Source organism: Lissotriton helveticus, chromosome 5_1 (assembly GCF_964261635.1).
Source record: "Lissotriton helveticus chromosome 5_1, aLisHel1.1, whole genome shotgun sequence".
Taxonomy (NCBI): domain Eukaryota; kingdom Metazoa; phylum Chordata; class Amphibia; order Caudata; family Salamandridae; genus Lissotriton; species Lissotriton helveticus.
Genome location: NC_136065.1, coordinates 693879284 through 693906796, shown reverse-complemented (window position 1 = coordinate 693906796; position 27513 = coordinate 693879284). Strand labels below are relative to the sequence as shown.

Below are 27513 nucleotides of genomic sequence, written 5' to 3'. Positions count from 1 at the left end.
TGGAACGCCCAGGCCACCCATGCTTGTACCTACTTGCAGTTTTTCAGACTTATACGTCGCCTGCCATTGCTCCATATAAGGGTAATTAATTCAAAGTTAGGTAACAGGTTGAAAGGGCGCTCTGCAAAAAGTAAGGCCACGGTACACTTTAAACAATTTACGTTCGCTGCTCCAAGCAAGAGAGGGAGGTTACCAAACTCCCCCAATATTCAATGAGCTATGCTCTGAAAATTACAATTTTAAAGTTCCTGCTTGGTTCTTTTTATTTCCAAATATCAGCCAGGCTGCAGAACTGGCTGATATTTGGAAATAAAAAGAACCAACCTCACGTTTATTCACGTTTTGATTTGTCATAAGATTGATACTACTTTTATGCATCATTGATACTCCCGAATACGGACAGAACTTTCATGAAGAAAATTGCTAGTGTTTGAAGACTTTTTACTGGACCCGGAATTTATACATCTTCAATCTGAGTGCTCAGCAGGAACTTTAAAATTCCATATAAGGGTAATTAGCAATGTGTCCAGCAGTTTAAACGCGGCTTGTGGTACTAATAGCGGTAAGTTAGTAAAGTAGTATAATAATCGTGGCAGGACCACCATTTTGCTGGCAGTTCGGGCTGGACTGTTCCCATGAGGCACAGGGTGAAGGCTGATTTGCATATGGCCATGTCTGAACTGGGATGGTGTGGAGTGCAGAAAAACGATGGATTTAGGCCCAGATCTCTGTACTGGGGTGAATGTATGACATTGTTCTGCATTCTGTCCATCAACTGTTGGTTTTGCATTTGTCACCCCGAGTGGGATGGGTATGCTCAGACGTGAGTCCCATGCTCTCCACACCACTGGAGTCAAGCTATCCTGGCTGAAGACCGCTGATAGCCAGAAACCGGTCCTAGGATGCTTGATTCCGGTTCAGAAAAGACATGGCTTGGCATTTCGGGCTGGACTGTTCCCATGAGGCACAGGGTCAAGGCTGATTTGCATATGGCCATGTCTGAACTGGGGTGGTGTGGAGTGCAGAAAAACGATGGATTTAGGCCCAGATCTCTGTACTGGGGGGAAAGTATGACATTGTTCTGCATTCTGTCCATCAACTGTTGGTTTTGCATTTTGCTAGCAATCCTAGTTGATCCGACTCCAAGAGTGGAGTGGCCTGTGTTATTTTGTTTTTCCACCCCAATGCGGTTGATGCCGCGTGCCATAAAGTGACCGTAGTTGAAGTTGGTGTGTATTTTGGTGCACTCTTCCTCCCCCCATTGATTGCTCTTGAGTAACTCCCAGGGGTCATGTTAAGTCTGTCCATCTGTAGGCTGACTCCGTTTGTGGCCAGTGTACCAGTGATTTGTGATAACTAATAGAGATGCCCAATAGTAATTTTGAATTGCTGGGAGTTCTATTCCTCCATCGTACCAGCTTCTCATAAGTATTATCAGTGCTATATGAGGGATACCATTATTCCAAAGAAATGCACGTATTTCTGATTCTATTGCTTGAAATTATTTGTCTGGTACCAGATAGGGCGTGTTTTGCAGAATGCAACGAACCGGGTCAGCACCATCATTTTGTTTAGTGATGCTTTACCGAGTAACGTGAGGGGCACGGTCTACCAATGTTGCACGTCGTCTTGTAGTCGACGCAGTGGAGGAGCCAAATTCTTATCATCCCAGTGAGATTTTTGGTAACTGGGAGATCACCCTGCAAGATTTTGCCAACTCAGATGGTTGTAGCGGTTCACAGTCAGAAAGCCGCCACTGAAGTAGAAAATCAACTCGAGTGGCAACAAAATCAAGTTGCGAGACCATGCCCTCTGGTGCGCCACGTGGTGCTGTTCGCGCTGATTTTATTTATTTTTTTTGCAGAGTTTTATATAGCGCAAACTAGAACCGAACCGAATCAGTTATCAGAGCGCTTTACATAGCACCAGTTGCCCCAGTATTGGAACTTTCATAGATTCCCATGCTTTGTATCATTCCCCGTCGTCGGAATGGGAGCCTCGGTAGTATAAAAAACCATAGAAACAAAACAGAAACCTAGGCCTAGGCCTCATCTCATTTTGTACCCTATCACCCTCTTTTTGTAAAAAGAGACCAAACTTCTGCCAGGACCAATCAGAACAGCCTCACCCTCTAGAACCTTCCTGAGAGAGCTCAGAGCCTCAGATTTTTCTACCTCACGTTGTGCTAGGGAGTCTCCTCTGAGCTCTGCTCAGTTTTTCTCAACTTTCTGGTTTTCTTCAAATTTTTTCTTCAAAACTTCGAGATGGCTGACAAGGAGAAGAAGGCCTTGTTTAGGGCCTGTGCCTCTTGTGGGAAAAAACGCCTGTTTGTGGAAGATAAGCATGAGAATTGTATTTATTGCTTATATCCGGACCACAAGGCCACAGAGTGCAAGATCTGCAGGACCTTCTCCACCAAGACCCTTCGTGACAGAGAAGTTCGGCTGTTAACCTGGCTGCAGAAAATGAAGACTCGCAAGGAGGTGATCTCTTCAGACGAGGAGGATTCCACATCTTTTGCTTCCTCCCACAGATCAAGAAAGAGGGGTAGGTCTCCTACTGCTGCTTCTACTTAGGAGGCCCCTCTTCATGCCTCTCACAAGATCTCTGATAGGTCTGAGAAGGCTGGTCCCCTTCAATCTCCTCACGGCAGTGAAAAGGAGAGGCAGGGACAGGCTGCTGGTGGTGTTACAGCCTTAAAGGACAAAAAGGAGGTTACTCTTCCTTCTCCTCCGTCCAAAAAGAGTAAATCCAGTGACAAGCACCCTTCTGTCACTTCTGGATCTGGTCAGGACAAAAAACAGCGTCCGTCGACGACGAAAACACCAGGTACGTCGACGACGGTTACATCTGTGAAAGTTCCCGCTGTTTCTGTTCCGCCGTCGACGGGATCGTCGGCGGCAGGTTTGCCCACGACGACGTCGTCGACGTTCAAGATCCCGAGTTCGTCGACGCTGACGACTCCCACGTCGACGACGATGACAGGCAAGCTACTGTCGACGGCTGGGTCGACGACGAAAACTACGTCGACGACGACCACCACTTCCACGCCGACGAGGATGGTGATGACGACGAGTTCGTCCACGAGACCGTCGACGACATCGTCGACGGTGAAGATTGTGTCGACGAAGAATGTGATACCGTCGACGATTCCGCTGGTGGCTCCGCCGCCGACGGCGGCTCAGGTGACGACGGCACCGTCGACGAGCCCGTCGACGGGCCAAAAAGTGGTTTGACGATTCGGAAGATGAAAATTACGCCGGAGATGACTTCTCCACGACGGGTCTCTTCCCATCTCCCAACAATGCTGCTGGATGAGGATTCTGAGGAGGATGAGATGGAGGAAGATGATAATTATGGCCCTGCATATAGTCCTTCAGACTTGCATGTCAAGATGCAGGAAACGGACACGGAGGAGTATGGTGAGCGGTCTGATGGCCAGCAGTTCCATCCGTAAGTTCCGGATGAAAGACGCTCGCCTGTCTTGGGACAGGGCATGGTGGCCATGCCCTCTTCGCTTATCTCTGACTTGCACATGATGATTCAAGATTATCGCAAACGGTTTCCGTCGGAACCGCTTGGACACTCTACGTCTCCTACACCTCCGATCCAACCACAGGTACAACCGACTACTAGTCTTCCAGTGGTATCCTCTCCACCACCGCCACGGCCATCGTTGGTGCGGGTCCGTACACCAGACCCCTTACCAGTTCAGCCGGTCCCTCAGGATACCTCTTCGGATGAGGAGGTGATACAGGTGGATCCCGTGGTGGATCCGTTGCAGGACCCAGACTTGGATCAGGGGGACAGTGCACCACATGATCCGGACGCCTCTGGTCGTGACACGTCCGTCTCCCCTCCGGTGGATATAGGTGGTTTTCATCATCTGATGGAGCGGGCAGCAAAGAGGTTTGGTTTACCTATCTCGAGAGAGGAATCGGAATGTTTCCTTTATGACTTTAAGGAACAATATCAACGATCGGTCAAGTCTATCCCCATCATTGAGCATGTATGGGAGGAGGGCATGAAGATCATGCAGAGTCCAGCCACGGTGATCCCAGTACTCCCCAGGCTGGAAAAGAAATATAAAGCTCCGGAAGGCAGTCCAGCTTGCCTTCTTGGTCAACCGAAGCCTGACTCCGTGATTTCTCAGGCGGCACAAAGCAAGTCAAAGAATCCGTCCACACCGTTGACCACACCCCCGGACAAGGACGGCAGACGTCTGGATAATGTTGGAAAACGGTTTTCCTCTATGGCCAGCTTGCTAGTTCGAGCGGCGAACGCTCTTGCCATCTTAGGCCGTTACGACCGCCAGATGTGGTGCGACATGGAACCCTTCGTGGAACTATTACCAGAGCCCACAAAGGAGGAAGCCAAGAAGGTGCTGGCAGAAGGGGAAAAATCTTCTGCAGAAGTAATTGACTGTGCAATGGACATTGCTTCCACGGCGTTTCGGGCCTTGGCCGGCTCCGCTGTGTTACGGCGTCAGGGTTGGCTGAAGGCCACCTGGTTTCGTCAGGAGGTCCAGAACAGAATCCTGGTTCTCCTATTTGATGGGGAGATGCTGTTCGGGAAACATGTGGACGATACCCTACAGAATATAAAGAAGGACACAGACACGGCAAAGTCCTTGGGCTCACTCTCCTATCGCAAGGTCCCCTTTAGGGGTGCACGAGGTAGAGGATTTGCGTCATACAGAGGAAACCAACAGCGATATTCCTCACAGTCTTCCCAGTCCTATAAACCACAATACTCGAATCAGCGACAAGGGCAATCAGCATCTTTCTCTCGCAACCCTCCGCGAGGCCGTCAACATCGACAAGGTCGTGACAACACCAAACGACAATAGCGGCCTCCCGGCTCTACCTACTGTTCCTCCCCTCCCAATCACATCAGTGGGGGGCAGGATATCACTTTGTCTGGACAGTTGGAAGTCAATCACATCGGACCAGTGGGTCCTAAACATCGTAGAGAGTGGCCATACGTTGGAGTTTCACAACTTTCCTCCGACGCGAGCTCCGGGCGCCATCCGCACAGGACATCTAAGATTACTCCATCTAGAAGCCCATCAATTGTTCCTCAAAGGAGTGATAGAACCGGTACCGTTCTCTCAGAGGGGTCGGGGGTTCTATTCAAGATTCTTCCTGGTGCGGAAGACTGCAGACACTTGGCGTCCCATCTTCGGGAGCTCAACACCTATCTCGTAAAGCTCTCCTTCAGGGTGGTCGCTCTCCAGGAAATTCTTCCTCTCTTGAATCCGGGCGACTACTTGGCGTCGCTGGATTTAGAAGATGCATATTTCCATATTCCAATACACCCAGCTCACAGGCAATACCTTCGCTTTACAGTGGGAAAGAGCCATTTCCAGTTCAAAGTGCTTCCATTCAGCCTTCGGTCGGCACCGAGAGTGTTCACCAAGGTATGGGCACCGGTGGCAGCTTTTCTTCGACGACAATCTCTCGAAGTCTTCCCTTACTTGGACGACTGGCTCGTCAAGGCACCATCTTTCCAGGAAGCTTCGCAAGCAGTGTCCACTTGCCTCCATTTGTTCCGTTGCCTGGGCCTTCAGTTGAATGAACGCAAGTCAGTCCTACTTCCTTCCAAAACTGCCAGATTCCTGGGGTCAGTGTTGGACACCACGCAATGTACAGCTCGTCCCTCAGAGGAGCGGCAACAAAAGTTGATGGTTTCAGCTCAACTACTCTGCCGCAGAAAATTCCTGTCGGTCCTCCAATACAAATCCCTTCTCGGATCGATGTCATCCTGCATACCATTAATACCGCATTGCAGGCTGCGAATGCGTCCTCTGCAGGAGGAGCTAGACAAGCAATGGCGCCAGGCAGAGGGGTCGTTCAACGACAGAGTGGTAGTGACATCAGCAATGAGTACAGCGAGCGAGTGGTGGCTTTTGAAAACCAATATCGCCCAAGGTCTGACGTTCAGGACTTCGCCTTCGCCCATGGTAGTGACCACAGACGCTTCACTGGAAGGCTGGGGTGCAGTTCTCTGAGAGCTTCAGGTCAGTGGCCACTGGAGTCCAAGACAGCGCCAGTGCCATATCAATTTCCTGGAGTTGACGGCCATTCGGTTGGCCTTACAAGCTTTTCTGCCCAGAGTGGGCAACCATTCAGTGCTGGTCCGGACGGACAATACGACGGCCATGCACTATGTCAACAAACAAGGAGGTACCAAATCGCAGACTCTGTCCGCAGAAGCTCAACGGATTTGGGATTTCGCGATTCTCAACAACATCACTCTGAGAGCCGAGCACCTGGCGGGAACTCTCAATGTCAAGGCGGACGCCTTGAGTCGACAGACGGAAGTGACTCACGAGTGGGAGTTGAATCAATCCATTCTAGACGGTGTGTTCTCGGTTTGGGGGCAGCCAACCATCGACCTCTTTGCTTCGCCGGAGAACGCCAAATGCCGGTTCTACGCAAGCAAGGTTCACCATCAGGGGTCCCTGGGGAACGCTCTTTCGATGGCTTGGTACAGCGCGTTCTTTTACGCTTTTCCTCCAATTCCCCTCATTCCTCGAGTTCTCAAGAAATTGAAGGCAGAACCCTGCAAGATGATTCTGATTGCTCCAGCATGGCCCAGACAGTTCTGGTACACAGAACTCCTGAGGCTCTCCCAAGCTCCTCCAATTCACTTGACGCCCATTCCGTCCCTTTTGTCCAGGAGTCAGGGGCAGGTTTACCACCCGGACCCGAGATCGCTTCACTTGACGGCGTGGCTCCTGAACACAGAGAATTCAGTCATCTAACACTTTCTCGGGAATGCAGAGAGGTCTTGGCTCAAGCCCGAGCACCAAGTACCAATAAGACTTACAAAGCAAAATGGAAGAGATTCTGCTTGTGGTGTCAACGGGAGGGTCTCCATCCTTTCACTTCCCAACCTCATCAATTGTTGCCATATTTGCTATCTCTGGCTAAGTCTGGCCTGGCACATTCATCGCTCAAGGTACATCTGGCAGCCATATCGCGGTATCGGCGCAGTTCTTCAGGTCCTTCCTTATGGTCCTCTAGGGTTGTTTAAACAATTCTTGAAGGGATTATTCCGGATGTATCCGCCAGTCCGCCCTCCTCCACCAGTGTGGCAGCTCAACATTGTCTTGGCGCAACTCATGAAAGCTCCGTTTGAGCCTGTGCACAAAGCAGATTTAAAGTTCCTATCTTGGAAACTGGCCCTTCTTGTGGCTCTAACATCGGCGAGGCGAGTGGGTGAGCTTCAGGCACTCTCCATAGTGCATCCATTCCTGCAATTTAAAAGAGAAGGTCTTGTTCTTCGAACCAATCCCAAATTCATACCTAAGGTGCCATCTGAGTTCCACTTGAATGAACCCATGATTCTGAAATCTTTCTTTCCGCACCCTTCTACACCTGAGGAACGTACGCTACATTCTTTGGACGTTCAACGATGCTTAAAGTTTTACTTGGAGCGCACTAGTCCCTTTAGAAAGTCAACTCAAATGTTTGTGTCCTACAGCGCACCTCGTAAAGGGTTGCCTTTGACAAAGAGTGGCATTTCCCGCTGGATCTCCAGTGCGATTCAATTCTGTCATCAGGAAGCAGGCAAGCCACTGGACGGAAGAGTCCGTGCACATTCCACGAGGTCGGTGGCATCATCTGTGGCTCTCTTTTCGGGAGTTGCCATTAAGGACATATGCAGGGCAGCAACGTGGAGCAGTACTCATTCCTTCACGAAACACTACTGCCTGGAGTCTGCAGGACGAGACGACGCGGCTGTTGGTCAAGCAGTCCTGCGGAATCTTTTTCATTGAGAGGTGAGCTTTCCCTACGATCCCTCCATCCTGGTGAGCACATTTTGTTTGTTTTGCTATGCTATATGTATTGCTTATATGGTTATGTGTTGCCATGTATTTACAAAATGTGTTCTTGGGAATTTACTGCTAGCTACTCAGATACAAAGCATGGGAATCTATGAAAGTTCCAATACTGCGGCAAGAAAACAAGTTACTTACCTGTAACTTTGGTTCCCCAGTATTGGTAACTTTCATAGATTCCCATGCGCCCGCCCGCCTCCCCTGGGAAAGCTCAGTCTGTTACGGAGTTAGTGGCAGTTTGCACAACGGCTACGAAAATCTGAGGCTCTGAGCTCTCTCAGGAAGGTTCTAGAGGGTGAGGCTGTTCTGATTGGTCCTGGCAGAAGTTTGGTCTCTTTTTACAAAAAGAGGGTGATAGGATACAAAATGAGATGAGGCCTAGGCCTAGGTTTCTCTTTTGTTTCTATGGTTTTTTATACTACCGAGGCTCCCATTCCGACGACGGGGAATGATACAAAGCATGGGAATCTATGAAAGTTGATAATCAAAGGAGAGAGTAAGGGTTTGTCCACAAAACCGGTTCGGGACCAGGATTACCCCTATTCCCCTAGGGCAAGTATTTTAGAAACAAAAAGAGGAGTATCCCCTGCAGATTATAAGTTAATAGTCTGGAGGGTAGACTGGATGGCATAAAAGGAAAAAATCTCCTTTTATTTAAAACCCCTCACTCACCAACCTGGTGGTGACATGCTTCATCATCGGGGTCCACCCTGGTGGCCTAGCGTCACCAGGGTGTGCTTCGACACCTGAACTACAGTGGAGCGGGTTGTGTCTGTAGGTGCAAAAAATGAATTATGTTAAAAATTGTCCTGGTTTAACTCAAAGAATAACTTTATTATAGAGTAACTGAACAATGTTTAAAAAATAATTGCGAGATGGTAGTGGGCAAGTTACGACCGATTCATCTCTGTATGTGTTGGTATGTGTTGGTCGACATGTTTCTACCAATGGGACAGTGCCCGGTTTCTTCAGGACCAAAATACAGGTGGACAGGCGGTGTGGGCCCCCTAAAAAGCTCACCCTACCCTGATCCCCTGTTTAACCCACCAGCAAAATTGCTAGGGGTGTGAACGCTCATCTGAATAAGTGAGCATACAAAAGAAAAAAAGTAAAAGAGACCTGTGGAGAGAAAGGATAAAGGCAAGTATCAATGGTGAACATTTTTACTCTCCTGTTACGTCGTGGAGTGTCTCTATTTAAGTGGAATGTTATGCCATTTCGATATCAAGTTAACCCTCCGGGTGAGAAAATGTGGCATCCAAAGATGCTGAGCATAATCGATTGATCAATATGGGCGTGCGTTGATGCATGCGTTATGCTTGTCGTGATTATAAGCCACCTGGGTGGCCCCTTATCGTTTGTGAATAACACAGCAGTTTAAGGTGATGGGGCTGTGCTTTTGAAAGGCTAATCACCTTGGTGCGTAATATAAGGGTGACTGTTTTGAGAAATAATGCTTAGTTAGCGTGCGCATAATTCTTGATTAGTCGTTTTACTTTGTGAAAATGACTGTAATAAATTAACATACAAGACTAACACACATTTAACATGTAAAAAAGTACACATGGGCTTGGTGGCGTGAGTTATAGGCTTACTGAATAGAGAGCTCTAATCTGCTTCATCGGACAGGGCGTAGGCTCTTCGCATCAGGCAAACATATTCTGCATTAGCGGAATATATTGGGAGAAAAAATAGGCGCGTTTTAGTCAAAGGAGCGGAGCGCTAGGGAGAACCCAATCTGAAATGGGATTGTGGTGGTTCAGCGCCTCCGCTTGGGGGGTCGTTACTTACAGTTTGCAGGCAAAGCGATCGGCCAGTAACCTACTGCCTTTGGTCCTTGTCCGGCTAGTGTGGTCGTTTGCTGCTCGGCCGAGTATGTAGGCGGCGGCCGCTTCCGGGATGGGCGCGGTCGAGGGCTAGTCTGAGGGCGTGGTCACGTTAGCACGCGTGATGACGCTGCTAGGACCTGGCACGCCCTGCCTGAAAGTAAACACACACTAGTGTGCGCTAAGCTAGAGGGCACATACCCGGTGTTAGGCAGTGGGGGTAATATTAATTTTTAAACCAAGAGGTAAAGGCCCTGCTGGTGATAAGCACATGGCGAGGGAAGGAATGTGAGCTGCCCATGTCGGCGCTCGCTGTATATGCAGAGTGTATGGGGGACGGCCCCAGTGGGGGTAATGTTTGTTTTTAAGAAACAAAAAGGTATTGGTCCTGCTGGTGATAAGCACATGGCGAGGGAAGGGGTGTGAGCTGACCATGTCGGCGCTCGCTGCATATGCAGAGTGTGTGGAGGGGAGGACATCCCCTGGGGGTGGTGGGCTCAGTGGGGAGGGCAGTGAATGTGCACATATTCCCAGGGGTTCCCTGGCCGATCGCTTTGCCTGCAAACTGTAAGTAACGACCCCCCAAGCGGAGGCGCTGAACCACCACAATCCCATTTCGGATTGGGTTCTCCCTAGCGCTCCGCTCCTTTGACTAAAACGCGCCTATTTTTTCTCCCAATATATTCCGCTAATGCAGAATATGTTTGCCTGATGCGAAGAGCCTACGCCCTGTCCGATGAAGCAGACTAGAGCTCTCTATTCAGTAAGCCTATAACTCACGCCACCAAGCCCATGTGTACTTTTTTACATGTTAAATGTGTGTTAGTCTTGTATGTTAATTTATTACAGTCATTTTCACAAAGTAAAACGACTAATCAAGAATTATGCGCACGCTAACTAAGCATTATTTCTCAAAACAGTCACCCTTATATTACGCACCAAGGTGATTAGCCTTTCAAAAGCACAGCCCCATCACCTTAAACTGCTGTGTTATTCACAAACGATAAGGGGCCACCCAGGTGGCTTATAATCACGACAAGCATAACGCATGCATCAACGCACGCCCATATTGATCAATCGATTATGCTCAGCATCTTTGGATGCCACATTTTCTCACCCGGAGGGTTAACTTGATATCGAAATGGCATAACATTCCACTTAAATAGAGACACTCCATGACGTAACAGGAGAGTAAAAATGTTCACCATTGATACTTGCCTTTATCCTTTCTCTCCACAGGTCTCTTTTACTTTTTTTCTTTTGAATGCTCACTTATTCAGATGAGCGTTCACACCCCTAGCAATTTTGCTGGTGGGTTAAACAGGGGATCAGGGTAGGGTGAGCTTTTTAGGGGGCCCACACCGCCTGTCCACCTGTATTTTGGTCCTGAAGAAACCGGGCACTGTCCCATTGGTAGAAACATGTCAACCAACACATACCAACACATACAGAGATGAATCGGTCGTAACTTGCCCACTACCATCTCGCAATTATTTTTTAAACATTGTTCAGTTACTCTATAATAAAGTTATTCTTTGAGTTAAACCAGGACAATTTTTAACATAATTCATTTTTTGCACCTACAGACACAACCCGCTCCACTGTAGTTCAGGTGTCGAAGCACACCCTGGTGACGCTAGGCCACCAGGGTGGACCCCGATGATGAAGCATGTCACCACCAGGTTGGTGAGTGAGGGGTTTTAAATAAAAGGAGATTTTTTCCTTTTATGCCATCCAGTCTACCCTCCAGACTATTAACTTATAATCTGCAGGGGATACTCCTCTTTTTGTTTCTAAAATCTATGAAAGTTACCAATACTGGGGAACCAAAGTTACAGGTAAGTAACTTGTTTTCTTACGTTACATGAGGACACACTTTCATTTTAGGCACGGGGAGATTAAGGGATTTGCCCAGAATCACAGGGGGTTTTTGGCGTCGTTACCGAGACTCGAACCAAGTTTCCGTGGTCGAGCGCCTTAGCCGTTAGGCCAACCCCTCTCCCCAATTGTTCATCACTAAAAAAAAAAAAACATTCCTAATTCCGCCCATTTGCCAGACTCCCCGGAATCTCGCTGAGTTTTATGTATCTCTGCAAGTTCTGTCCACCCCTACTTTTTACCACATATTCAAACGCAAAAATCCCAAATTTACAACCAGGTTCCCTCACCCCCACATTCCATAGGCATTGCTCTGTGGATGAACAGGACGGGGGATCTTTGCATACCCTTTTTCTCCTGTCCCAACTTGGGCCAGAGAATCCTGCTTTACAACTCTTCTGGAGATGTCCATCACCCCTCACGAGTGGCTTCTTAACAGGTCAGACCTTCAGACACACACAAAACCAAGGTCAAGTCAGACACCTGGACCCCAGGCAGGTCAACCTGGCGATTTGGCTCCTGAGGTACAAGGGTTTGATTTTCTTCACCTGGCACAAGAGTGCATGGACATACTTGGGGAAGCTGTAGGTCAACTAAACACTGCTATGCTTCTCAATGGAATCGATGTGTCCACAATTGTACTCCAAAATGAATAAACATTCTTATGCCTACAGTACAAGACATTAACTGCTAATTCCTACAACTGCAAAGGTCAGGGTTAGTCTGCACATTGATTCAAATACATCTAGCTGCTATTGCTGTATACATGAAACACTCCTCATTCTTCAAAATCCCTAATATTACAGATTCTATGGAAGGTCTTAAACGTGTCATTGCAGCCAGGCTGTCTCCTATCAGAGTCTGAAATCTTAATATTGTCTTCACCAGACTTGTTACCCCCTTTGAGCCACTTCATTCATCCCTCTTCAGTTCCCTTCTCGGAAGGTTGCCTTCATTGTAGCAGTAGCATCTCTTAGATGTATCCGTGAACCACAAGCCCTTAGTGCTGGCACTTTTGTTTTCCAGTTCCAACAGTCGGGCACCAGGTCTTTCCCCCCCTAAACTTGACCCAGGAGCTGAGAGAGAGTCCTTCACACACTCAACCACAAGCTTGCTCTTTATGTATTATATAGATAGGACAAAGTCCTTTTGCAAAACATACAGATGCTCATTGCCTTTTTTGCAGCCTCATAAAGGTGATCCCATTTCTGAGGCAGGGATCGCCAGCTTGATTGTTAAATGCATCCAAACCTGTTACATTAAAGCTAAACAAACCATAACTTCCCACCTGGGCCACACATCACTCGTAAACGAGGCTTTTTCTGGGGAACATACCCATAGCAGTATCTTAAAAACTGCCAAATGGTCCACTCCATACACTTTCACAAAGCATTATTGCGTAGACATTCTTCCAAGGCAGCAATCTAGAGTTGATCATACTGTCTTAGGACTTTCAGTCAATAACACCATCTACTGGCTAGCAACCTCATGGGGGAGTACTGCTTTTCACTTAATGCTGAGCATGTGTAATCGGCAGCCACACATGCTGCGTGCGGATTATGTTACTTAAACTTTAAGCATCTGTTTGTTGCATGTAGTGCTGTAGATTCACATGCAACCACCTTCTTCCCCGGAAGTCAGTGTTTAATACAAATAACTTCCACCTGCACAATTCTTTCTTGACGCTCTTTAGGCCACTGTTATATCCTACTCAATACGTACTCTCACCCACTGTGCAAAAATCAATCTTCCAGTGGACTCTGTACCCATGCGCATTCACGACCAGAGGAGTCACAGAGATCTTGTGACACAAAAGACTTCTTTGAAGAAAAACAAGTTGCAAATGTCTGATCCCAGCACAAGATGGCAGGATTATACATAGCATATGAATATTCAGCAGTACGTGCTTAGAGGGTAAGTAACATAATCCTTAAAGAGTCTAAAACAGTTTACATTTTCTTGTAAAGGCAGTTGAAAAAAGACTTACTTACTGACTTACTTTATGTTGAAAGTGATCAAACTAATTTTTAGAAAAGCAATATCAAATAATTGTATTACAATGCTTTAGAGATTAAAGAGGCATTGTTTAAAAAGTATTTAAGAACCACAACCTTCATTCAAATTGTACTGGATTTCCATCCTCTCTTCACATTCCATAAACTCTTCATGAAAAGCATTGAATAAAATACCAGGTCAATATTTGCCAGCTCCTGTATTGGATTCCTTTACTTTATGCTTCTTTGGTTTCTCGGACCTGGTGATTTCTGTGGCCTTCTACCCATTTGGTAATTGCAGTAGCACTCAACGATAGTAAAAGTAGCATCATGATTACCAGATTAGTCCAGTTTCATTTTTCAAATGGTAGAGGCCTGCTACTATTATGGAAGGGCAACCAGGAGACTGCAAAGGTTGAAGAATTTCTACTTAGGTGACAAATGAAAATACAATGTTTCTACTTGGTGATGCTTATACTATGTTGTCCAGTTTCTGCTTGTTTCATTTTAAAATTAAGCTGCAAATGTCTTTCTATTGAGCTGCAACTACTGTTGTGTTAAAGTGTCTGGTTAAGTAAATAGACATATAACAAATCTTTTTTTGTGAACTGATCATTCACGCCACGCTATCCCTTTGCTTGTTTGTTAGACTCCTCGTAGAGAAAAGAAGCTTTTGTGCCGTTACTTTAATGCAAAAGGGAATCCCAGGTACGTCCTAGCTCCAGTTAAGCAGGAAGATGAGTGGGACAAACCCCACATTGTTCGCTTCCATGATATTATGACTGATGAAGAAATTGAAAAAGTCAAAGAGCTGGCTAAACCAAGGGTGAGTAGTGTATTCCAAGTTAATTTTTATATCCTGTTCTCTCACAGAAAAGTAGATGACATTGCTAAAGTTGCTTCAGTGGTTCCATTTGCTACATAAAGTTTTTGGGGCATATATATCAAAGAATGGTTTTTTCGATTCTCACACAGCGATATTGAGAGAATTGCTATTTGAGAATCGCAAACGAGATGTAATAAAAAATTTGCAAATATTTTGCAATTCCTTAGCATTCCTTAATTGCAACTCGCAAATTGCGACTCGCAATTAAGGAATGGCTTCCCATTCATTTCTATGGGCCAAGAGGCCCATAGGAATGAATGGAAATTGCATGCACAATTTGTGAGTACCCAAAAGGTACTCTCAAATTGCACATGCAATTTCAAGGGTGCAAAGGTTCCAAAAGGACACCCTGTTGCACCCCTAAAATGTGCATGTGTGCACATGTGGCGCACATGTGGCGCACATACATGTGTAATTTACAACAAGGGGTGGTGAGGGACAGAGTCTCTGAATTAAGCAGAGCAAACGTAGAACACACCAACCCGTCGCACCATAGGACCTAACGAATTGGATTAGTCTAACCTATGTGTGATGAAACTAGGGAACATGTGTACAAGCTAGAATGTAAAGGTCTACTGATTTTACTGTGATGGTATCCATGTCACACCACCTTTACCCAGTCCCTCACGTACCCTACCACGTCTATCCCCTTCCTAACCTTCTTTTTCTTTCAGAGCACTACTCAAATAATGATTTAAAAATTACGTTTATAACTTTAATTGTCAAAAGTTATTTTTCATGTAAAAAAGTAATTGCAATTTATACAATTGAAAAATAAATGCAATTAGACTTTGAATCCTAAAAAGCTTTATGGTTCACTTTATCAATTAGGGTAATGAATGATGACATATGTATGTGGTGAACGCCTGTATGGTTTGAATACAGCTTCACAAGGATAACTGTTTAATAATGGTTCAAACTCTGACCACTTTTTTGTAATCTCAGTTTAAGCACCTGATGCTTGTTGTGATTCCTCATTTTCAGGTCATGTTAAGCCACAGGTTTGTCAGGCTTTTTTCCTGTTGAAACGAGGCTGTTTTCTTTCAGAACATGTGTAATCCTGATTCAGCTGAAGACTCTTGGCACAAGCCAACTTGGGATTTCTTATTGTTACTGTCTTGGAAAAACAAGTCCTTTAGATACAGTAAAAAGTAGAGTAGAAGAATAAGGAGAGAGGAAGATGCCTTGTTGAAGCTAGAACCTTCTAGTGAAGTGGTTACAGGGACATTTTATAAAAGGATGTCGCCTTACAAAATGTTTTGTGTGAAACCAGAGTTAAAACTTGCAGGACATTATGCCCCTAGGCTACCCTTCAGATGATTGAACATTCCTTCAGATATGACTGTGTGATATAAATTGCCCCCTAATACACACCTTTGATTCTCTTGAACGGTTTAGTGCAATCCACCAGGATTTGCCATAGGTTAATAATGTGTTCAAGCATACATGCAACTATGGATGATCCTGTGCTGCAAACTTATAAACAGTAAACTGTAAATAGTTTCTTCGGGTCAGCATCCTTTAGTCTCAAGTCATCTATCCCACTGCTTAAAATTGAACTTCCCATGATTATACTTCCTAAAAGAAAATTATTAAGGTTAGTAATGTTTAAATTGTCTTCTGCATAGCTGTATCCCATTGCTAGAAGTCTGAGCAAACATTTGAATTTTCTTCAGCAGGGTGTGTAGAAAAATCACAATTTAGTTATAAACACAGACGACTGATATTCTGCCTTATTCCTTTATTCTGTCAATTGCAGCAGCGGTACCCTACAAACATTCCTAAAAACATGCAACATTTTAAAACCTTTAAAACATCACAATGTCCATCCATCTTCCTTCTAGAAGTACGCCGCTATGAAGATCAGTTGATTAACATAACTTGCCAAACATTGTGAAGAACACCTTTAAAATGCAAGTCATTTTCTACCTGCAACTGATCCAGCCAAATCCTCAAGAAGTTACTGCTAAAAAATACAAAACTGAGAAGTTAAAGGGTGAGTTCCCTGCAGATTGGGATAATCTCACCGTTATGCCTTATTTATTTTTTATTGCAGTTTTATATAGTGTGAATCAACCCCAGGCTTATCAGAGCGCGTAACAGTAAACTGAATGTAACAGCAGCAAGGCTACATGAGCAATTATTATTCAATGAGCAGCTTTAGTGGGGAAGCAAACCAAGATCACATTTACAAAACAACAATGAATAAAAGAGGTAGTTTAGTCGAAGGAAGGATCAATGTGTATCTCTGGAGGGATCAAGTTTCAGATTCTGGGTGCGCTTCCAGAGAAAGACCAAGAAGGAGTTCTTATGTTCGAGGCATATGAGCTGCAGATTGTACACTTAGCATTAGAACGCCACCTGGTGTTGGGCTTGAATCATTGCGGGTTGTTGTCGTGTTGGAAGAAGTCTTTGTAGACACGAGATAGGTGACTCTTCCCTTGGACAATACTGCCCATGGGCATCGGCTCCATCCTTAGATTGTTTTTTTCCGCCACTAGATTTGGATGAAAGTTTCTCCGCTCCGGCTACAAAAACACTTTTCAAGCACCTCGAAGCGCAAAACTTCCTCAAACTTCTAAAAACGACCTTCGACATCGACTACAATAATTTCGACACCCTCAGTTCGCTTCCGGCCATAGACGCGGGCCATTGGGCCTATCGACGCAGTGTGGCCTACCCTTCATGGACAGAACTCCGTTCAAAAGATGCCCGGTATGTCGAGCAAAGTTTCCACATAGCGATCACAGCTTGTGCATCCTTCCGATCGAAGAAAAACATCCGGGATCGGAGAGCCCGTCTACATGAAATGAGCAGATCAGCTCCAGAACCAGAAGATATCTTCGAAGAAGAGGTTCCGCTCGTTGCCGAAGAAGATTCACCTGATCTCCAGATCGTATCAGAGGCAGACGACTCAGATGACTATTCCATCGGGTCAGCGCGTGAGTACTATTGCCCCTGCACCACATACAGTTCCCAAACCGAAGGCAAAGGTCAGCACTCCGCCCACAGGGCCCAGTCGAGACCGATCACCTGCTTCGAAAGCCCCGCCTTCGAGCCCGGCTCCGAAGAAAATAACTAAGCCTTCTAGTGCCTCCACACCGAGCAGGCCGCACGTGCCGATTCCACCTCTTCCATCGGCACCGAAACCCAAGGTAGCTCGGCACCGAAACCACATGATGGCTCGGCACCGAAAGACCTGTCGGCACTGAAGCCTAAAGAAGTATCGGCACCGAAACCGAAAGAAGTACCGGCTCCGAAGCCGTCCACTTCTAAACATAAAAGTGCGAAGTCAGCGTCTGACGCCTCCAAGCCAACGAGACCAGCTTCCACTCCGAAAACACCTTCTTCAGTGCCGAAGCCCACTAGGCCTGATTCCGATGTGCCCAAGCCCTCGAACCTGCCTACCAAGCCGAAACCAACACCTTCGGCACCAGAAACTACGCCAGAGGATGTTATAACACCTCCCAAGGCTAAAGACACAAAACAACCTCGGCTGGAACCGAAAAAATCGACACACAAGAAGGTTGTACATGAGGAGGAACTTTTCCTGCCAGATCCTCGACAAAAGAAGATCTACATCGATCCAAAAACAGGTCATGTAATTGCTACACCTCACAAAAAGAGACCAGCAGATGCACCACCCACACCTGTGGTTCCTGCCAAGAAAAAGGACTGTGCAACATCCCCTATACACCCTCGCTCTCCTATATCTCCTCCTTCTCCTGTTTCTCCTCATAGATCACCTCAAATCTCTCCTGCACATTCTCCACTTTTATCATCATATTCACCTCAGTATAATGATGATGAATACAGTTTTGGTGGAAGGAACGATATAGATGAGCCTTTCCCATACCCCGTGGGTTGACATTATATGGGACCTTCCAAACCCACAAAGTGCGCCTGATATTCCTGACCCGCAGTTATACACATCAAAATCTTCCCCTCCAGAGGATAACATTGGGTTCGAGGCATGTGGGCTGCTGAATTTATATCTATGAATAGAACGCCGCCTAGTGTTGGGTCCGGATGATTGCACATTGTTGTCCTGGAAGAGTCTTCGAAGTATCACGAGATAGGTGGCTCCTCCCTTGGACTACAGTGCGCATGGGCATCCTCTCCATCTTCAGATTGTTTTTTTTCCGCCATTGGGTTCGGATGTACCTTCTCGACTCAAGTTCGGAATATACTTAAAATACTTTTCGCGAGACCAAAAGGCCTTCGGGGCGTCGGTATTGTCTCTCGTTCGGTGCCCGGTACTTCATCCAGTTCTTCGAACAGGACGTCGAAGGCCGTATTGCCTTTCGACAGCTAGGCCCCGACGAGCGTCGACGATGGAACGGAGCCCGTTCAAGAGATGCCCCGTCTGCAACTCCAAATACCCTCACATCGATGTGCACCCTGTGTGCAATAAGTGCCTCTCCCCGGACCACGACGAGGCCAGCTGCATGGCCTGTTCCAAGTTCCGGTCAAAGAAAACACTTCGGCTTCGACGCGCCGTGAGGCAGTCGGCCCAGCAAACAGCGCCAGAACCAGAAGATATCTTCGAGGCAGACGTCATCGAGGGCGCCCATCAAGAGGATACAGACCAGCAGTCGGACCCTGCATCAGAGCACGACTCACAATATAGTGTGGACGAAGAACAAGACTACGTCCATGAAGAAGACATTGTCTAGGTAGGAGACGACGCAGAAGCCATCGGAGCCGTCGATGACGACTCAAGCGATGAGCAAGGCCCATCCGCAATCGCGTGGCCCGATAATGACACTATACTCTCTGAGGCTCAGGTCGAGGCATCGCCGGAAGGTCTTAGCCAAGATCTTTACCTGCATTCTATAGCCCCGCGTCCGGGCCGGCTAAGAATACTTCTACAGAGCCATCGATCAGTCAGCCACTTTCAGCGGCTAAATCAAAACCGAAACCGACAGCAACTGTATCGAAACCGAAAATGCGGACGTCAGTCCTCGGATCGACAGCTTCGGATTCGTCGGCTCCAACCCAATCTAAAAGTGTCATTAACCCTTCGGGGTCACAAGGGGTTGTCGACCCGAAACACGGGACGCCGAAGCCTGTCTCTGCCGTCAGGCACGTCGCTCATCTGTTAAACAGAGCTGCTGTTTACCATAACGTCACTATGCATTCTGATGAGGTTGAGGAGGATTTTCTCTTAGATACCTTTGAACAGTCACAGCGGTCTGTTCAAATTCTTCCCATGATTAAAGGGGTCATCAAACATGCTCCAGAGGTATTTAAAGACCCTGTACGCACTAGTATCTTGAACCCTAGAATTGAAAAAAAATATAGACCTGCACCCACAGACTCAGTCTACATTAAAGGACACCTACCATTAGATTCATTAGTTGTGTCCAATGCTAGGAAAAGGGCAAACTCTCAAACTTCTGGTGAAGCACCACCACCTGACAAAGAATCCAAAGTAATTGATGCGTCAGGTTAAAGAATAGCTGCACAAGCTACATACATCCTGCTCACAGGAAGTACCTAAGGTTTGTAATACAAGGACAACACTATCAGTTCAAAGTCCTTCCGTTTGGGGTAACAACAGCACCACACATGTTCACAAAGTGCTTAGCAGTGGTAGCAGCACATCTCAGAAGGCAGCAGATACAGGTCTTCCCTTATCTAGACGATTGGCTCATAAAAGCCAAGTCATTCAATCAATGTGTCCAACACACACGTCAAATAATTCAAACGTTGCACAACTTGGGGTTCGCACCTGCAGCCTTCTCATGTACATCAGTATCTAGGGGCTACAATAGACACATCTACAGCTCTAGCGTATCCCAGTCCAGCAAGGATACACAGCATTCAAGCCTTAGTTGCAACTTTTCAACAACAACAACAATCTCTGCAAGCCAGAGTGTTCATGAGACTAATAGGCATGATGGCATCTTGCATCTTCATAGTACCACACGCAAGATTGCAAATGCGCCCGTTACAAGAGTGTCTTGCTCAACAGTGGGACCAGGCTCAAGGTCAACTAACAGACCTGGTGTTGGTGAACAGCCGCACGCATCGCTCTCTGCAGTGGTGGAACACCAAAAACTTGACAAAGGGGCGGCCGTTCCTCGAACCTGTTCCACAATTAGTGCTCACAACAGACGCATCTCTCACAGGATGGGGAGCCCATCTCTTACATCATACAACTCAAGGTCAATGGAACAATCAACAAAAACTGTTCCATATCAACCATCTAGAGCTGCTAGCCATATTCTTAGCACTCAAGACTTTTCAGCTACAAGTACAAAACAAAGCTGTCTTAATCCGGACGGACAATATGACAGCCATGTACTATATACAAAAACAGGGGGGGACACACTCTCTGCAACTGTCCCAGCTCGCACAGAACATTTGGAGATGGGCCATTCCTCAAAATATACATCTATTGGCAGAACACCTTCCAGGAGTTCACAATCAGATAGTAGATCTGTTAAGTCGGCAGTCACAACAGATTCCCGAATGGGAACTACATCCACAAGTTCTTCAGCCATTCTTCCAAAGGTGGGGTCAGCCACACCTAGATCTGTTTGCCACCCACGAAAATGCAAAATGCCCAACCTTCGCCGCCAGGTTTCCACACCCATTGTCCAAGGGCAATGCAATATGGATGATCTGGTCAGGCAGATTTGCATACGCTTTTCCGCCTCTCCCACTGATTCCATTAGTAGTGCGCAAGCTCAGACAACAGTCTCTCAAACTGATCCTGGCAGTTCCCACATGGGCACGCCAACCGTGGTTCACCACACTGCTGGATCTCTCTCTGGTTCCACATCAAAAGTTACAGCTCACACCCTCCCTGTTAACACAGAACCATGGAGAAATCAGACACCCAGACCAACTGAATTTAGCGATCTGGCTCCTGAAGTCTTAGAGTTTCGCTATCTAAACCTACCACCAGACTGTATTAACATCATTAAAGAGGCTAGGAAACCCACTACCAGAGTGTGTTATGCCGCTAAATGGAAAAGATTCGCAATATATTGCAAAAATAATCAAATTGCTCCCCTGGATCTAATTTGGCATATTCTTCCATACGCCTGCACTTTGCAACAATTGCAGCGTATTTACAAAACAGACATCTGTCTCTCTTCAGAGTACCTGCAATCAGAGCATTCATGGAAGGATTAAAAAGAATAATCCCACCCAGGTTGCTACCTTCTCCTGTGTGGAATCTGAACATTGTCCTTACAAGACTCATGGGACCCCCTTTCGAGCCTCTACATAAATGTGAACTGCAATTCCTAATATGGAAAGCAGCTTTCCTTGTTGCTATTACCTCTCTTAGAAGAGTAAGTGAGATACAAGCTTTCACTATACACTAACCATTTTTTCAAATACATCCTAACAAAGTGGTTCTTCGATCTAATCCAAAATTTCTTCCAAAGGTCATCACTCCTTTTCACTTAAATCAATCCATAGAGTTACCTGTGTTTTTCCAAAACCTAGACTCTGTAGCGGAAAGGGCTTTACACACACTAGATGTTAAAAGAGCTCTTCTATACTATATAGATAGAACTAAGGGCCAGATGTAGGTAAATATCATTTACCGATTCTAAAATACAGAATTTTACCGATTCGGTAGTTTAGAATCGGTAAATGATATGTAGCTAATGATTCTGTAAATTTTACCGAATCCGTAAAATTCGGTAAATTTCCAAATTGGTATTTACCGATTCGTATTTACCGAATCAGTATTTTTTGGCCTCCTACATTACAAATTCCCAATACCAGTCGTTAACGGCCGAAATTCGGTAATTTCGGCCGTTACTGACCGATATTGGGCGACCTACATCTGGCCCTATATCCTTTAGAAAAACAAAATAACTGTTTGTATCTTTCTCTCCTCCACACAAAGGCAACCCCATATCTAAAGGTGGGATTGCAAGGTGGATTGTAAAGTGTATACAAATATGCTATCTAAAAGCTAAACGTACATTAACAGTTCCTCCTAGAGCGCACTCCACTCGCAAACTAGGAGCCTCTATGGCTTTCTTAGGAAACATACCCCTAGAGAACATATGCAAGGCAGCAACATGGTCTACACCACACACCTTCACTAAACACTATTGTGTTGATGTGCAAGCCAAGCAGCAAGCTGCAATAGGCCAGGCTGTACTTAAAATCTCTTTCAAAGCACTACAACGGATACAAGCGACCGCCGCTAGGGGAGACACTGCTGCACAATCAATGCTAAGTGTACAATCTGCAGCTAATATGCCTCGAACGGAAAATGCTATTTACCAGTATGCATCTGTTCTTGGCATGTAGAGCTGCAGAGTTGTACACGCCTCTCCGGGACTTGTATCCGTTCCAGTTTTCATCTTACTTAGATGCACACACATGGACATCCTTTTTTCTTTACTTATACTAACTCCATCATTTCCCATCATGGCGAAAAACAATCTAAGGATGGAGCCGATGCCCATGCGCAGTATTGTCTAAGGGAGGAGTCGCCTGTCTTGTGACTACAAAGACTTCTTCCAAGACAACAACAACCTCCAATCATCCAAGCCCAACACCAGGTGGCGATCTAATGCTAAGTGTACAACTCTGCAGCTCTACATGCCAAGAACAGATGCATACTGGTAAGTAGAATTTTCCTTTCTTGAACTTGGGAGGTGCCAGGACTAAGGATTCAGAATTTCTGAGAGAAGTGATAGCCCCTGAATGGTGGAATTTCTGTGCCAGGCATTTCATTGTGTCTCGGTGCAAGGGCTGTGTAAGTGCTGCAGACATTTTGAATATGTTTCTAGCTTCTGTCTGGAGCCAGTTGAGCACGGGATTGTTATCAAAGCATCTTATTCAAGATACCATTCACACTATAACACCAAGGGTTGCTTTCATTGTACCTAGGTTTTTTGGGGGGATTCCCACACTAGCACTAAAGTGTAGTCTGGCCTGGAGGGGCCAAGGGATTATAGCACATTTTTAAAGTCCAGATCAGAATGAAAGGTTTGCAGTTTGAGATAGTATTGAACACTCTTTGTAGAGGCTTTTGAGAGCTTGCAGGTGTCAACTCCAGTCGCAAGCGATCCTGAGCAATTTGATGCAGTCCATGACTTTGTCGTGTTTACAATTTAGAAAATTGAGAGAGTATCCCCAGCTATCTTTGGGTACGGGTTGTGAGGGGGAAGACGAGGAGGGATTCAGTCTTCAACAGGGACCTGAATATCTTTCAAAGTTTGCTCTTGGAGGAGTATGAATTTTTGCAACACCACTTTCAGACACAGGTGTGGATTGTCTGTATGTAGATGGGAAGAGAGGTTTCAATGTTTTAGGATTGTTTTCAGAGGTTTCCTGTACAATACAATAAGAGTTGGTTATAATTTAGAACTTTACAAAACCACTTGATTTACTGGTGCTAGATGTGATAGAGATCAGACCAGTTTCATTTGTTTGAATTGATTAGGAACAAAACCAGCTTGGGTCTATTCCATTTATCCCCATTCTCTCTTTAAGAATGTTGAGTAGGATGTTGTGATCAACCGCGTCTAACGCTTGGCATAGGTGGAGGGGTGTCAGTAGACTGGAGACTTGCTTGCCCTGGAGACATATAAGATCATCTCGGATCTGTAGCATGGGTGCTTCTGTGCTTCAGCCAGGTCTGAAACTAGATAAAGTTATCAAGTAGGTAGCAGTCTTCAATAAATTGTCTGAGGTCAGACTTCGCTATCTAGAATTATCATCAGGAATCGGAGATTAGTGACTATACAGAAGTAGTTCAAGTCCCCTCGGTCAGCATCCAGTTTTTTCAAACATGTTGTCACCTCAACCGCTTTTAGACAGTTTGGAACTTAACCCTTGGCCAACAAGGAATTGGTAAGCTGCTTCAGGTAAGGCGTGAGTGCTGATCTCTTTAATAAGTGTGGAGTGGGCCACATCGACACAGTCTAAGGCTGGTTTCATATTAGCTATTGTTTTTAAGTTCGTTTTTGTTGACCTGTCTGTACTTGCTTCAGATTATGTTGCTCTCAAGGTAGGGCTATCTATTGAGTTACTTGGAAGTGACAGTTCAATTTTCTTTAACCATTAGTGATGAATTCTGATAGGCCTTCACATTTTCTTTGGAGGTGTTGTCATAGAATGTTTTGTGCTGTTTCAGTGTGCTGTGTGATCATGTGAAACAGTTTTCTCGGAGTTTTATGTGCTTCGTCTGGTTATACTCTGTAGATAGAGGCTTTAGTCTCAGAGTTTGTTTTAATACATTCCCATTTTAGTTAAAAGTATAGTGAGACTAATGCCTGAAGGATTTTATCTCCCATCTTGATTCCGCTAATGCAAGTTTGCTTCTCTCCTTATTTAGTTCTTTAATGTAGCCTTAAGATATGTTGTTTTTGCAGCGTGAATCCTTTACTTGTTTCACATGGTGTACATCGACTTTGCCATCTAGTGCTTGGGTACGAAATCGTTTTTTCTTTCTTGCTATTTGTGTCTGGTCGTCTACCATTTGATGGTAAGTTAATCCCTTGTGTGATGTCAGATGGTGCTGTGCAAGTTCCTGTGCGCCGCCGCCATCTTCAGATTCTTTTTTACGCCGTTGGGTCTGGAAGTACATCAGTGGAGCTCCAAAGAAACTTTAACTTTCTGCAGAGAACGGAAAGGAAAAGAGAACTAAAAAGCACCGGAGGCCTTGAAGAACATCGTAGTCCAGGAGGAGAGGTCCCCTCGGGGAGAGGACCCCATTGCTGGAGAACGCTGGCCAGAGAATGCAGAGGAGAGGGACAGATAAGGGATATGAAGAACACCTCCTTTAAATTCTGTCCAAACTACCACCACAAGTTCACGCAGAGGGATCCACACGAGGTCTGTAACTTGTGTCTTCCTACGAATCACAACATCAAAGACTGTGAAGCTGGTGCCGAAATCGTGCCAAGGACTGAAGGCCAGACTGAAGCAGCTACTCTCACATCATTCCATGCCCGGCACCTAGAGACCACAAGAAACCCTGAAGGACCTTGGTATCTCCATCAATGATGAATAAAACATCAAGAAGTCGAGCCGGCATAGCGAGGAGAATCGGATGCTGAAGATAGCATTGGCTATGTCGAAAGAACAGAAGCAGTGAGGAAACTGGTGAGGGATGCAAAAAGAAAGTAAAGCAAGCCCCAAAAACCTGAAGGCCACCTGGAAGGCGAAATAGTCAGCGACTGAAGTTCTGCACAAACGGAGTCACATGGGTCCCGACCAAAAGACACAATTGGAGGCAAGCCTTCGATCTAAGCCATGACGCAAAAGAGGTGCCGAAGGAAAGGGCCAGGGAGGCGAAGGACACAGAGCTGATCGCCTTGAAGAGGAAGTCCTCCTTAACGACCAATGCCGAACAATTGCTCGAGGTCGAAAGAAAAGGACACCAACCCAAGGCCAAAATGACAGTTCTCTCTCAGTGGAAGGAGTTACATGACTCATTCAAGACCTTTCATATCCCAAGGAAACCATTCGAGCCAAGGGATCTGTGAAAAGATTTCCTGACAATGAGGCACCCTCAATAGCGGAACTGCATGAGGAAGAATAGGAGGACCTCTTTGATAAGGAAAAGTCCAGCAGGACAGAGAATTGAGGCCGGTTCGATGCTGAATGCCCTGCTGAGCGACCTGTCCATCTACAATGGACTGATCAATGGAGTCCAGCTTTAGGAAGAGAGGGAGGAATCGTGCTTCCTCCTCGAAACCCTGATACCGTCTAAAAAGGCAAACCTATACCTGCCCATGCTCCCAACATCACTGACCAGGGCAAGGAAGCTTTTAGGGAACACGTCACAGCTAGGGCGATTATTCCTGAAGTGAGAAAAAATGTGTGAGCCTTGTACTCTAGGACACCCAGTACATCAAGGGGAACATAACGGTGTGCTCTATGATAGTGGCCGCAGCCAGACAAAGGAAAAATGTCCCAACATTGACCGGTCCACCTACAGAGAAAGAAAGCGGGAGGATGGACCTGGTTTGGGAGGAAGATTGAAAGGGAGTCAGCGAAGTACTGAGAATTTCAAATTCCAGCACTGCCTTAAATGAAAATGACCATCAGCAGTGGGAAGAAATCGAGAAATTAATGCAACACTTCCCAGAGGAATTAAAAAAAACAGCAAAAGCAATGATCCAGCTAGGCAAGAACATCGCCAACTCTTGCCACAAGTCTGCTAAGGAGGCACGCATGGCTCAGGACCTGTGGACATGGAGTAGAACATTGAGGAAACAGCAGCTCCTCCAGTTGCGAGAAGGGGTCCGGGAAATCATCCAAAAGGGGGCCATAGATAAAGTCCCACAAAGGGAAGACCGGCAATGGCATCTTCTCGGCATACTTCCTAGTACCAAAACAAGACTTAACACGGAGAATGATCCTAGACCTCTGGTACCAAAACAAGTGTGTACGAGCTCAGCATTTCAAAGTGACAACTTTGCAAGAAGTGATCCCGCTCCTAAGAAGGGGAGACTCTATGGCCACATTTGACCTAAAACATGCCTACCTTCTTATACCAATGAACCAGAGGCACAAGAAATACCGTATATTCCTTGTGGACTGAGTACAATTTCAGAGTGCAACCATTTAGGAGAAAATACGCACCAAGGGTGTTCAAAAATGCCTGGCAGCGTTGGCTGCACACCTGAAGAGACAGGGTATACATGTCTACCCATACCGGGACAACTGGTTGGTAAAGTGAAACACTAATCAAAAGTGCCACAGGGATATACAAACAGTTATCAGAACTCTCCAAAATCTCGGGTTTACCATAAACCTTGAAAAATCTTCACCACTCCAGGATAGAGTTAAGGTGTTCCTGATTTCAACCACCTCGAACACCCAAACCAGCTCCGGCTTGGTGCCAAAGAAACCTTTGAGACAGATCACTTTGGGATCAAGCCAACCCTCAGCACTGACCACATCTGCCCTGGCTCTGACCAGAACTGAAGGCTCCCCTGAAGTCTTAAGACTTCGACATCGACCAGCAATGCCTGGCTCCATATCTCTGGCTCTAAGCTGGAAGTTCAGAACATACTGAACACGTCTTTTGAAGGTGAGCATCTCAGATCCATAAGTGAACCAAGCTCTGAAACCAATCAAAAAAGATAT

At 46.0% G+C, this 27513-nt stretch overlaps 1 protein-coding gene across 5 annotated transcripts in view; it reads left to right on the top strand.

The window, feature by feature from the left end:
• P4HA1 (prolyl 4-hydroxylase subunit alpha 1) overlaps positions 1–27513 on the top strand; it is a 574677-nt gene that overhangs the window by 388618 nt on the left and 158546 nt on the right. For all 5 annotated transcript variants that reach the window (XM_078643088.1, XM_078643087.1, XM_078643090.1 and 2 more), the window contains one exon: positions 14194–14370. In XM_078643088.1, the coding sequence (XP_078499214.1) occupies positions 14194–14370 (177 nt within the window). The remainder of the gene's footprint in view (positions 1–14193; positions 14371–27513) is intronic.